Source organism: Zonotrichia leucophrys, chromosome 5, assembly GCF_028769735.1.
Source record: "Zonotrichia leucophrys gambelii isolate GWCS_2022_RI chromosome 5, RI_Zleu_2.0, whole genome shotgun sequence".
In the NCBI taxonomy this organism is placed as follows: Eukaryota; Metazoa; Chordata; class Aves; order Passeriformes; family Passerellidae; genus Zonotrichia; species Zonotrichia leucophrys.
This window is the reverse complement of record NC_088175.1, coordinates 46,309,203-46,322,079: the sequence shown is the minus strand read 5'-3', so window position 1 is coordinate 46,322,079 and position 12,877 is coordinate 46,309,203. Positions and strand designations below refer to the sequence as shown.

At 44.1% G+C, this 12,877-nt stretch overlaps 1 protein-coding gene across 2 annotated transcripts; it reads left to right on the top strand.

Moving 5' to 3' along the window:
• The first annotated feature begins 1,099 nt into the window (after positions 1–1,099).
• TMEM9B (TMEM9 domain family member B) lies at positions 1,100–10,375 on the top strand. 2 transcript variants are annotated; one of them, XM_064715070.1, is made up of 5 exons: positions 1,100–1,161; positions 3,754–3,845; positions 5,516–5,624; positions 6,492–6,626; positions 9,217–10,375. In XM_064715070.1, exons 1-5 carry the CDS (start codon positions 1,144–1,146, stop codon positions 9,370–9,372), a joined length of 510 nt encoding a protein of 169 aa, XP_064571140.1. In that variant the 5' UTR covers positions 1,100–1,143; the 3' UTR covers positions 9,373–10,375. The 2 variants fall into 2 exon arrangements, with proteins under 2 accessions (XP_064571140.1, XP_064571139.1); XM_064715069.1 differs by lacking the exon at positions 1,100–1,161 and adding an exon at positions 1,958–2,115.
• Positions 10,376–12,877: the final 2,502 nt, after the last annotated feature.

Here is a 12,877-nt window from a genome sequence, read left to right as displayed (position 1 = left end):
TTTTAAAGAAAGGTGTTTTGTGTTTCCATAGTAACTCCAGCTCCTTTCCTGAGCTGTCTGATGCACTGCTGGTATTACACAACCTATTGTGTGAGGAGGGAGTGAGGAGCAGTGTTGAAAAGTCTACTGAATTTAAGGATTATGAAATTACAGCCACTGAGTGGGGGCTGGGGAGGGAGAGGGCAAACACAGCAGCTTTTGGCCATGTACAGTTTTGCTGCTTGAGAGTTTAGACAGAGAACCATGGAATTGAAGAATGGTTTTGGTTGGAGCAACCTTAAAGATCCTCCTAGTTCCAATTCCCCTGCCATGGGAAGGAACAACTTCCACCAGAGCAGGCTGCTCAGAGCCCCATCCAACTTGGCCTCGAACACTGCCAGGGATCGGGCACCCACAGCTTCTCTGAACAACCTGTGCCAGCCTCTCAACACCTCCACAGTAAAGAATTCATTCCTGATATCTCATCTAAACCTGCTCTCAGTCTGAAGCCATTCCTTTATCCTGTAAAGAGACCCTCTCCACTTATTGTGTAGGCTCCCTTCTGCCACAGGAATGGCTGCAAGAAAAACAGGAGGAATGGAAGGGAGGAGAAGGAATAAACAGGCTGAGTCACACTGCCTGCTGTTCCTCTGTGGAGCTCTCAGAGATGAGCCCGAGCTGTTTCCCAGGCTGGGCTCAGGCCCCTTTTTAGCAGTGCCAGGGACAGGCTGGGTCCAGCCATGGCAGTGCCAGGGGAGTTTGGGGTCCCTACACAAGGAGGGAGGCTCATAGATGGCTTCACTTGCCAGCTCCTGGGGAGCACAGCTGGAAATGCTGCTTCTCACCAAGGCTGGCTGCCCCCTGCAAGAGGGGGATCACAATAATTAATCACTGACAAATAAGGAACATTGCTGGATTTTAGTGATGTCTTAGAGAAACAGCTGTCTGTAGGGGGATACAGTATGGGTAAATGCACGTGGTATAGAATGTAATCTTATCCCCTAAAGAGCTGCAGCTGAACCAATTACTAAAGATTAGGAGCAGGCCTGATGTTAACAAGCCACACCTATAGCCAATAAGAAGAGTGTTATAAAAGAGTGGATTGGTGGGATCTGGAGTTAGATGACTGCTGCAAGGATGAGTTAGTGTTTAGAGGAGCTGCCTATGAGAAATATCAAGGAGGTATGAACCTCTAGCAATATGGAATGCTTGCAATGTAATGCCAATACAACTCTTGCACCATAATGACAATAGCTGTCTATAAAAGGCATGAAGATTTATATAACTGTGTGTCCAGATGTGTAAAAACTGGGTTATGTGCTGCTCACACACCTCATTTTGAGTGGTACTAATGATCAATCCTTGGATTAAACCCATTCCAATAGGGCCAAGATTGTGGGAACTACAGGCCAGCCAGCCTGCCCCACCTCCCTTTAAAAAAGGGCATCTTGATACTAAAGTGTGTCCAGAGAAGGATAACAAGGCTCCTGAAAGGCTTTGAAAATGTGTTTTATGAGGAGTGGCTGAGGGAGCTAGGTTTGTTTAGCCTGGAGGAGGCTCAGGGGAGAGCTCATGGCTCCCTACACCTGCCTGAGGGGAGGCTGCCGTGAGCTGTGGGCTGCTCTCTCCTGCAGGGAGAGGACTCGAAGAAATGGCTTTGAGCTGAGCCAGGGGATATTCAGATTACACACTAGAAGAAATTCTTTCACTCTCAGCGTGGTCAGGCACTGGAACGGGCTGCCCAGGGAGGCGGTGGAGTAGCCATCCCTGGAGGTGCTCAAGGCATTTCTGGATCTGGCGCTGGGTGACACGGTTTAGTGGTTACAGTGCTGTTTTGGTACTTGGACTGGGTGACTTTGGAAGTTCCATCCCTGACGATTGCGCGATTCCAGGTATATTTCTGTGCCGGCCGGCCCGCGCCCGGAACCACGGTGCGGCGCCGCCGTTCCCGCGGGGACGCCGCCAGGAGCGGCCGGCGCCCCACGTGAGGCGGCGGCAGGCGGAAGTGATGGCGGCGGGGCCCGGGCGGCGGTGAGGCGGCCACAGAGCGCCGGGCCCGACATGGCGGCCCGCGGGGCGCGCCTCTGCTCGCTGCTGCTGCTGGCCGCACTGGCGGGGCTGGGCGCCGAGGCCAAGGTGAGCGAGGCGGGGGGGGGGGGGGGCGGGTCACGGTGGTGCTCCCGGTACCGGGCCCTCCCTCCGTCCGCCGCCCCCGCCGGGCGCTCGGTTCCCGCGGGTGGTTCCGCCCTCCCGGCCCCGCTGCTGCCCCGGGAGCTGTAGGGGAAGGCCGGAGCCGGCGGTTTCGTGCGGGCGCTGCCCTGTCCCGCTCGGCGGAGCAGCAGGGCCCGCCGGCGCGGCCTCGGCGCCGGCCCCGGTTCCTGCGCTCCCGGTAAGCTCGTAGCCATTGTTGTCGCTTTGCCATGGTGCCTGGGGACACCGTCACACAGAGCTGCGAGTGGACATGGAGGTGCCGGGGCTGGGGGGGGCCTGAGCTCCGCTCGGTGCCCGGCTCAGCCGCGCTGGGCGCGGGCGCTGCGCTCTGGCCCTGCCCTCACAGCCGGGACTGTCCCGCGGCTCTCGGCGGCGGGCGGCGACACCGGGCCCTCTACGGTCACAGCACCCGCGTTTGAATTGTCCCCAAACACCTGTGGATTGTCTCCTTTTTAATGGTAGTCAGCGGTTTGACTCCTCAGCGGGGAGAGCAGGGTCGGTGTAGGGTGCGGTACATGGGGTGTGGATTTACATTCCTCTCCTGAGACCCCCTGCCCTGGTGCACCCTGCTCTGGCTCCCCAGCACTGCAGAGACGTGGAGCCAGTCCAGAGGAGGCCATGGAAGGGATCACAGGGCTGGGGCACCTCTGCTGTGAGGAAAGGCTGACGGAATTGGGGTTGTTTAGTCTGGAGAAGAGGTGTCCTAATTGCAGTACCTGAAATCCTCCCAGTACCTGAAATCTGTAAGAGAGATGGAGAAGAGCTGGTTACATGGGTAGGTAGTGTCAGGACAAAGTTTTACTATGAAAGTGGGTAGGGTCAGGTTGGATATCAGGAAGAAAGCCTTCTCTGTGGGGGTGGTGGGGCACTGGCACAGCCTGGCAGGGTTCCAGGCCAGCTTGGGCAGGGCTTTGAGCAGCCTGGCATAGTGGAAGCTGTCCCTGCCTGTGGCAGGGGGGGAGTTGGAGCTGGATGATCCCTTCCAACCCAAAGCTTTCCATGATTCTGTGCTAGTGCACTCAGGGTTTCCCAACTGACCTGTGCTCAGTGTTACTCTGACTTGGCTGCTCAGTACAGGAGTTCATTGCCAATACTTGTTCACACATTCTTTTGTAATGCCACTAGAAATTGTCCTGAGCTTTAGATAAGCCATGTTTATCCTCTCTCTTGTTATTTGCTAAAATAAGCTTAGCATTCTTTAAAGCTCATCACTGTATCTGACAAGCAGCTGTCCTTGTAAGCTGAGTAGTTGAGTAATCAACATCAGCAATTTCTGCATGTGTGGTTTTTCTTGGAAAGAGGAATGAGTTTAACTCCATTTTTCCCCCTCAAGAATGTGTTTCTATCTCAAACAGTAGTGTACTTCACAAATTGCTCTACTCACTTAGTAATTCTGAAGTAATTCTTGTTCTTAAACTTGCAGGAAGCCCTGAGTAAGACTCTTCAGAGATACTTGCAAGTTATTTGTGTTAAATATTTCAAGTCATTTGTAAAGAATGCCTGATAATATAAATTACATAATAAAATAATTTGTTCTAAGTGTGTTGTTTGCTTCACTTTTAGAACTCTGAGGATGTGCGGTGTAAATGTATCTGCCCTCCTTACAAGGACCATTCAGGCCATATTTACAACAAAAATGTTTCACAGAAAGACTGGTGAGTGTGTGTGGCACATACAAAATGATAATAAATCTTACTGGTTAAAGCCTTGCTCTGTAGAGATTACATATTGATCTCCTGTGGTGGTGCCAGGGCAGAGCAGAGCATTTCCATAACTTACTGGAGCTTTTCTTTCAGAAGTACTCCAGAATTCAGCTCTAGCAAGGGACAAGGCTTCAACCCTCTAGCTTTTGCTATGTTTTCTCTTTTGGTTTGCTTGCTTGCATGTTTAATTGTTTTTTTAGACTTGGAAGTAGTAGAAGGGAAGAAAATGATGTGTTTTGAATGCAGTGACTTGGAATGGTGTAAAGGTAAGGGAGCACAAGCCTGGAACTGGGGCTTGGGAGTGTTTTCTTTGCTTGCTCTACGCAAGCATTTCATCATTTAGGAACTGTTGTTTCTGGAGTTTTATGAGGTTCTAGTAGATTTTGCACTTTCTAGTAACTTGGAGAAGAAAAAATTCTGATGCTAGTATTTCTTATATTCTCATTAAGAGACCTTCTACTGTACTTAACCAACATACAAGATTTCTGCAGAGCTTGGGCAGTGTATTGATGCAAGCTTTCAGCCACAGGAACAGCAATTGCACAGAGTGCACCTGGCATGTATTTTTCATTTTTGTAGCTTGAATACTGCATTCTTCCACAGAGGAAAATGTTGCTCTGCTTTCACACAAATGAGACAAATAAACCTTCCACTCCTCTCCAGAGGCTGAGAGGTGGCACTCAGCAGTTGCAGCTATGAAGAAGAAGTACAAACAAGACAGAAGAGATGAGCTGGCACCTCCTGAGTGTTTGCAGCACTGTAATTTACCAGTAAAGTGTTGAGTGCCAGGCTGCTGCTGTCACTTGAGGCCTTGTGTTTCACTCCCTGCTGCTGCCTGTGCCAGCACTGGGGTAACCAGGAGAAAGGTGAAACAGGATCCTGGTTGTGCCAGTGCTCTGCAGGGACCTGGGGTCTGAGCTGTGAGTAACAGCCTGAGTCAGCAGGAAGAGCAGCATTATGGAAGCTGTTGTTGGAAGCAGTTGTCTCATGGCAGCTGGGTTTTAATGCTATAGAGAGCCCATAATATTGTCAGCCACGCTTTTCCACTGGGTACTGACTTACATTTGGTAATCTTTTAAGTCAAATGCTATTGCTGAAAGCTGAATGCTCTTTATTCACTGTCTTGGTGCTTAGAGAAACAACCCATCTGACTTCCTTTTTTATTTCCCCAATGTCTGTACCTTGTGATGACAAGAAATACAGTTTATGAATGTCAAAGAAAAGCTAATCTCCCTTCAGAGAGAGAAAGGATGGAATAAGGCTCTTTTGAGAATGGTGAAGAAAGAAGGGGAATTAGTAGCTGAAATTTACTTTTATCCATGATGTCAGTGTCAAATGATGCATTGTGCTGGATTCATATCCTTGGACTTGCTCTGCTAACAGCTTTAATACTTTCTCTGAAAAAGGAAGACATTGAGTTAGATCTTAAAACTTGTTTAGCAGCTTGTCAGTAGCTGAATTTCTCATTTAAGTGACATAACTGTGCTGTAGTGATTTATTTGCACCTGCAGTTTAGAACAGTTGAACTTAAGCAAGCTGAGCTCCTCAGCCCCTGCAGCAGAGTGGAACAGCTCAGCTAAAGCCAGCTCCAAACTGACTGGGCAGTTTCTGTGTTTCCTCAGTGATTGTCTCCATGTGGTGGAGCCCATGCCTGTCCCTGGACCTGATGTAGAAGCTTATTGTTTACGTTGTGAGTGCAAATATGAGGAGAGAAGCTCAGTCACAATTAAGGTAAGCAGTGAAATTCTGTTGGCATGTATCAAAGACTTCAGCTGTTTAGTAAATATGTCTATTGTCTTTTAGAGAAATGCTGTTTTTAAAGGGAAAACTGTTCTAAGGCAGCCTAAAATGTAACTTTTTTGTAGTAGCTGTTTACAATCTTGAGCAGTAACAATAGCATCAAACCTTAGCTGAAGAAGAGACCCTTTATTGAAAACTCCACTTTTGAGATCAGACTTTACATCTTGCTGAAATTCCGAGTATTTTAAGACATTTGGTCAAGCTTTGTGCTTTGTTTTCCTTATTATTTCAGAGGACCTCTCATTACACAACTGCCTTACTTTCTTACTGTAATTTTTCTTTATCTGTATTTATACTAACAGATGTTTTCTGTGCTCTTCACATTCTTGTCCCATTGGAGCCATTGAGGCCTGGACTGCTGTGAATGGACTGCAGAATGTCTTTTGGTTTTTGACAACACAGATGAGTTTGTTTTGGGATTTTAGAAGTTTGGTGTTTTGTTTTGCTTGGTGACTGAATTCAGGTCTGTGCTATACAAAGGGAGATCAGTGGGGGATGCCCCAGATTTGTCACTTGTTTAATGGCCAGGCTGGACAGTTGTCCTGGTGGAAGTGAGAGTTATAACACTGAATTGTTTACAGAGGCATAGCCTAAGATTCTTTGCAAGGTCTCACTGTTTCAAGCTGCCCTAAACCCTTCTAATACCATGTTGTAGTCTTTTCTTTCTGGGCTTTAAATCTTCTGGTGACTCTACCAAAGATCCAACTTTGCCTGTACTCATCTTATGGTCCTTGCTGCTTGTTGTGAGAGTGGGGGGAAAAGTCACAATCTTGGCATAAACTGTGCTTGCTTATGTAGGTGACAATCATCATATACCTGTCCATTTTGGGCCTGCTTCTTCTGTACATGGTGTACCTTACCCTGGTGGAGCCCATCCTGAAGAGGCGCCTCTTTGGACACTCACAGCTCATACAAAGTGATGAAGACATTGGGGTGAGTCCACCAGAGTCTTTGTGGACTTGGTTAGAGTGAAAATTGGGGTGGTTGGTTGATAATTAACTATTTGGCATGAGCAGCTTTTTTTGCCAGGCAGTGTAGATGCTTTTCCTGCTGGGAGAGGAAAAGAAAGGTGTGTGGTGACTCCTGTGAAGCCACTCTTTCATTTTTCACTGGGCTGGAAAGCAGTGAGAGCTGCTTCAGTTATGCCAGCTCTAGGCACAGGTTATTCTCACAGAGAAGAGACAGTGTAAGAATAGAGGTGAGAATATACAGCAGTACAGCTTTTTAGGAGTTAATGATCCAGTCTTGCCAGGCATCATGTTTATGGGAAGTGTTTACTGTTTAGATTGCTCTCTACAAAAAGAAAGTTGTGGGGCTTGCATCTTCTGTTGTTCCAGTTTGAGTTTCTTGATGATAAAGCTTCAAGAAGAAATTGTTATAATGAAGCAGAATAATAATGGATGATGAAATAATTTCTTAGTATTACAGTCAGAAATCAGAATGTGGCAGTAAATTCCAACAGGTCAGAAGAGCTTTTTTTGGGAGAAGAACGGGAGCAGTCCAGTAGTGACAGGATTTTCTGTCATTAATGCCCTTTCCAGTCGCTAGCACTGGGTAACAATCACATATTTTTGTTATGAAATCATGGTACATAAAGCATAGCTGATAAAAGGTATTGTCTAGGAAAATCCTGAATTTTGAGTACTTGATTATCCCCTTAGCAAACAGAAACACCTTTTTAAGTGAAGATGGCTGATGATTGTCCCACTACTTCCCTGTGTATTACATGTAGACATGTTTCAACTGTCTTTATAATGACAAAATAAGATTTTCCCAGTCACCTCTAGGAGAATTTTGGGTTGAGTGTTTGTTGGTTTGTGGTTTTTTTGTTTGTTTGTTTTTTGGAAGGAAGTATTTGAATGGCTCTTCCTCTGTGTGCATTCTTATAGCAAATTGGGCAGCTCCTTCTTGAATTAAGTGAGCTTGTGCTGTATGCTAGATCTCAAACAAATTTTTAGCTTAGATAAATTATCTTAATGCCTCCATGTGTGAGTTAGTCTTTTGACTGTAGGTGGAAGAAGTGAAATAAGTCCATGGCAGAGTTCAGGTTAACTGCAGAATGAATTTACCTCAAAGTCTGGGTCCATCTTAACCAATGTTATGTTTTGCTGTAGCTGTTCTGTGAACATAACATAATTTAAGGTCCCTTATGAATTATCCCCATTCTTGCCTTCCCTCTTGCAAGCTCTTGAGATATTCTTGTGGCACTTCAAAAATACCATATCCATGGATTTTGTGGCTGAATTTCAAGGCACTGTGTTCACTCTGTTGTTGCCCATTGGTGGCAGTGGCAGATGATGAGTGTAAGCCACTTCTGCAGTCCTCTTTCCTCTTAAACTCTTTTCCCCCCGTATTGTCTATGTAGAAATTGACAGTATCTGGCCTTGGAGCTGAGAATGTTGTTTGTCAGGAAGGCCAGTACCAGTATCAGTATCTAGACTGTCCTGTGTTCCCCACCATGTGTTTTACAGCAGCAAACCGTGTGTTGCTATTATGACTTTTTTCCCCTGTGAATGAAGTGATCTCTCTCCTGTTAAATGCCATTCTAGGTACATGCAAATTTTTTTGGTCAGGGCTTGTCTGTTGTTCTCTATGGGAATAGTTTTTAATGCTCATTGTGGCTTTAGGACTCAGAGTAATCATTTCAATAGGTGTCATTAATAATAATCTGTGTACAGCTTACAGTTGTCATTAAGCTGCTCTGCACAGTCATATCAAAAAGTATCCATTAATAGGAATGTCTTCAAAAGTGTTCTGGAAAAAAAAGGATGTGAAATGTAGGGATACAAAAAGACAGTTATTTAATATAGGACAGTTATTTAACATAGTTATCTATGTTATTTTTCATTATTTGTATGATGCTTTCTGATGTAGCTTTAGCAGCATAATTTTGTCCAAACAGTTTAATAGCCAAATAAGAAGTTCAGTTCCAACTCTTACTGTTTAAAACTTGGCTATATTTGCTAGCAGAAAATAAAGCCTTGCAGGTACTGTTAGAAAACAGAGTAAACATTAAACATAAGCACTTGGTCCTCACTGAGCTGTGTCACTTAAACAGCTGTATTGACACTGTGCTTTCAGACAGCTCATCACAATAGGCTTAGTTTGGTAAACACCAGGGTGTGTTGGTTTGATATAGAAGCTGTGTGTGAACATCCTGAACTGCCTGGCAGGTATGCCAGGAGCTGGCAGGGTACTGACCCCAATTCAGTTGTGGATTCACCACAGCCATGGGTCTGCTCTGGGCTGCAAATGGATGCAAGACTGCTGTGATCCTGGGCAGCAGCTAATTGACAGTGCAGTGAAGTTTGGGAAATCTGGATGTTCCTGCCAATGAGAAATCGAAGTACGGTTCCAACAATTCAAAAACCTGCTTGGTCATCGTTACTGGCCAGCTTGTTGGGACATCTCCTTTACCTTAAAGACAGACAAACCCAGCCAGCCCCCAGGTGCTGTGGAGTGTAGCAGCCCAGCAGGGCTGGAAGCTGCAGCAGTGACAGTGGCTCTCTCTTTGCCCTCGCAGGACCAGCAGCCCTTCGCCAACGCGCACGACGTGCTGGCGCGCTCGCGCAGCCGCGCCAACGTGCTCAACAAGGTGGAGTACGCGCAGCAGCGCTGGAAGCTGCAGGTGCAGGAGCAGCGCAAGTCCGTCTTCGACCGGCACGTGGTGCTCAGCTAAGGGGGCTCAGGGAGGAGCTCCAGGCGTGTGGACTAGTGCAAAGAGCTTACAGAAGTCTTCCTGATCCTGCCAATTCAGAAGGGTTTTCTTGAATGATTTGTTATTGATTTAAAAACAAAACAAATTAAAGTAGTATTTGAGCTACAAAGGGATGTACTGGAATGGAAGGAGTTTAAACAGATTAGTTAACCAAAAGCTTAAATCTTTATGTTTTCAAATGGCTTTTACTAACAAAAACAGAAAACAAACCCTAGGATACCTTGGGTTGCCACTGTGGTACATTCTTTACAGTTGTGACTTTATGGTGGTTTTTAACTATATATTTCTCTTTACTATTTATGTGGTTAAAAAGTACCTGAGAACACAGTAATAACTTACAACTCACTAATCACTTTATGTAAAGACCTTTTGTAAATATGTTTGGATTTTTTGCTGATTGATGCTAGGTATTGGAAGTCAAAGTCTTGCAGTGTAGTTTTGGCCTCAGAGAATGAAACCCTGCTGGCTGTGTTCATTTGGTTTCTTGCACTCATACTTTCAAGATGCTTGTATGGCAAGTGATGTCTGCAGACTTAAAGCAAAACATAAGTGGACACTGACTCCTGGAGCTGCATATTTCAAGTACTGTGATGTAGATAAATTCAAATGCAGTGCACATTCAAGACAGTGTTGACGTTTTGTTCTATTTTGCTTTAACAGTTTAATATATTGTAGGTGTATGATAACTCTTATAAAATCTTTTCCCTTTCTTTTCATGGAAGAAGTCTCAGGAGTAAGTATATGATGAAATATTTATTATAAAAATCTTCCTGCATTTGTCTGGATTGATGGTGTAAGGCACATACTTTCTCTAGCACCTGTCATCTTAGGAGTTAGGTGTATTTTTTTATCTGTGACTCTGTATTCAGCTCTCTTCAGAGGTTATACAGTTGCTGGATGACTAACTTTCATATATCCCCTTTGGAATGTAACAATTAAAGATAAAACTGATTTTTGAAAAATGGATCTGCGTTATCAGTTTGTCATCATTTTTCTCCTTCATTATGCTGCATGTAAATTCCATCTATAAAAGTGCTCCTCTAAACACGCTTCAGAGTAGAAATGTGTGCTTGTTCAGTGATTAGGTAAAGAAAGGCTCATCAAATTGTTAATTGAAAAAAGTTTTTAATCCCTGACTCAGATGTAGCTTGCATATGTAGTTGCATTATTGTGTGACAGTTTTCAGTTCAATGTGGGAGGTGGTCCATGGAAGAATACTCGGTTTTTGGGGATAGTTTTGGCTTGCTTACTCCATGCCTGGGGGACAGCCAGGTACACAGCTTTGTTTGCATGCCAGTCCTGTAGACTTCCAAAACTGAGTTAACCTGGAGTCATTTAAAGCAGGTGGTGAATTGGTGGATTTACAGGATTCTTGCTTTAAATTGAAAAAAAAATACTGCATGAGGATTGACAGGTCAAAAAAATATTCATGCTTGGGTTCAGTTTTTATGTTGAACGTGGCCCCAGTGAGTGGGAGCTTGTTCAGTTGGTGCGCTTTGGTTACTGATTGTGACACTTGGGGTCTACTAAAGAAAGAGAATGCAACTCGTTTGTGGAATACATGCCTTGATTGTTGAATCTCTCCCTGTCTCCCAGTCCTGGGAGTTGTTCTATCTCTTGGCTGCCTTTCCTGTGAGGCCTGAAGCTGGTGTGGGAGGGGGGAAGTTGGATACAGCACTGTGGCTCACACAGGGGCAGCAGAAGGTGAAGTTCTCTTGATTGGTGACAGTCACAAGAAGCAGGACTGAGTGTATGTCCATCTTTTCCTAGTAAAAGTATTTCTGTCTTACAATTTTAAGCTAAAGTGGTTTGAGTTTGGATTTTTGTGCGTGGTTATGATTTGATTGATAGAAGGGCCAAACCATGAGATAGTCCTAAGTGTCAATCCTGTAAAATGGGGAATTTTGAAGATTGGTGTCCTATTTTGTTGCACCTGTACAATTGGGCAGGTATACTGATATATGTAGCACCTAAGTATGTGTATACATTGCATTATAGATTCTGTACTGTTTCTCTTTTTAAGAAAAACTTGTGTTGATGCTGTTGGCTCACTCAAATCTTCTTATATATATTCACCTTTTATATGGTGTTACTCAACACTAAAAGAATTTCCCAAAATTACAGGTATAGTGATTAAATTTAAAGGCATTAAGCTGGCTAATAATGTGTCCTCACCTGTAGTGGAGAGAAATCCATTACAAATTTCTAAATAAATGCTGTTTTTCTGTGTTTAAAATGAAGCTATGGAAATGAGTTTGCTTCTGCCTTGACGGTGAATATTTACCTAAATTCTAGCCAATTGTTCTATTTAGATATTAGAGTACAAAATACCAATAAATGAAAATTCTGCTTTGTATTTTCATTACTATACTGTAGTAGTCTGCAGCAGAAGGCAAGCAGGAAGTGAACAAGCCACATTCCTGATTACTTTTTCAGGTAATCTGGATGTGTTCAATAGCAGTTTCAAAATTTCTAGCCCTTGATGCCAAGTTTTGTTGCCATCATAGCTGTGGTGTGGGTGGAAAAGCCCAACCAGAAATGAGCAGATCTAACTGTAAGCTACTTTGCATGTTGTCAATTGACTATAAATTGCAGCAGTCATTGACTCAGTGGAACAAGCTACATAATTCAGGTAAGAGACTTGCATGTTGCTGTATCTAGCCACAGATCTTCACTGAATATCAATGGTGCATTTGCTAACAGTGTTTTCATAGCTTTTTAATGAATCCTGTTTAATGTGATCTCTTATTTAATAAGGTGTAAGAAAAAATGGAGCTTTAACATCTTTTTTTTTTCTTAATATCGTTCAGATATTTTCGGGTATTCATCACTCTTTAAACAGCACATCTTGTTTCCCTGGATTTTACTTTCATCTGAAGATTGGTGAGTCTCTAGTCTAAAGGGAAAATGTTCCTAACACTTTTGTGCAGGTGTGGTGGCAGCAGGTAACTGTTTTATGTAACCTTGTTACACAGCAGAAGTGTCACTACTAAGCAACAAATACTGCAAGTGTCTCTTCTTGAGGGGTTGTGTTGGTTTTGGTTTCTTCTCTGGAGTGATGTTGTGCCATAATTTTTTTTGCTATGTAGCAGACTTTCCCTCAGTGTTTTTAAGTTGTTAGCAGCAGAAAGTTTTTAGGCAATAAGCCAGTCTTATAAGTAGAAAAGGGAAAGTTGACTGGCAGCTATTTTCATTTTATGAGGAGTGTATATTCACATATGTAAAAATATGTGAGTTTTTTGCATGCATAATAATGTGAAATGGATGTGTGTTCATGCTTTTAGCCTACCTACAGAAGTACCTGTTTAAGATGCATGGGACTCCCACTCATGCCTAACAGCTATAAATGAACTCTTCACTCACAGGATGTCTGTTGTGAAATCTATGTGCATTAGAAAAAGAGAAAACTCTGCATACTGAGGCATTTTCATAGAATGTTGTGAGAACAGGTCCATACCAAGTAAAT

Bases quoted from the DNA above. Each gene is read 5' to 3' on its own strand.
- TMEM9B (XM_064715069.1), top strand. From the start codon at position 2,041: ATGGCGGCCCGCGGGGCGCGCCTCTGCTCGCTGCTGCTGCTGGCCGCA. The intron at 3,846-5,515 runs GTGAGTGTGTGT...GTGTTTCCTCAG, and splicing joins AATGTTTCACAGAAAGACTG to TGATTGTCTCCATGTGGTGG. The intron at 6,627-9,216 runs GTGAGTCCACCA...TTGCCCTCGCAG, and splicing joins AAAGTGATGAAGACATTGGG to GACCAGCAGCCCTTCGCCAA.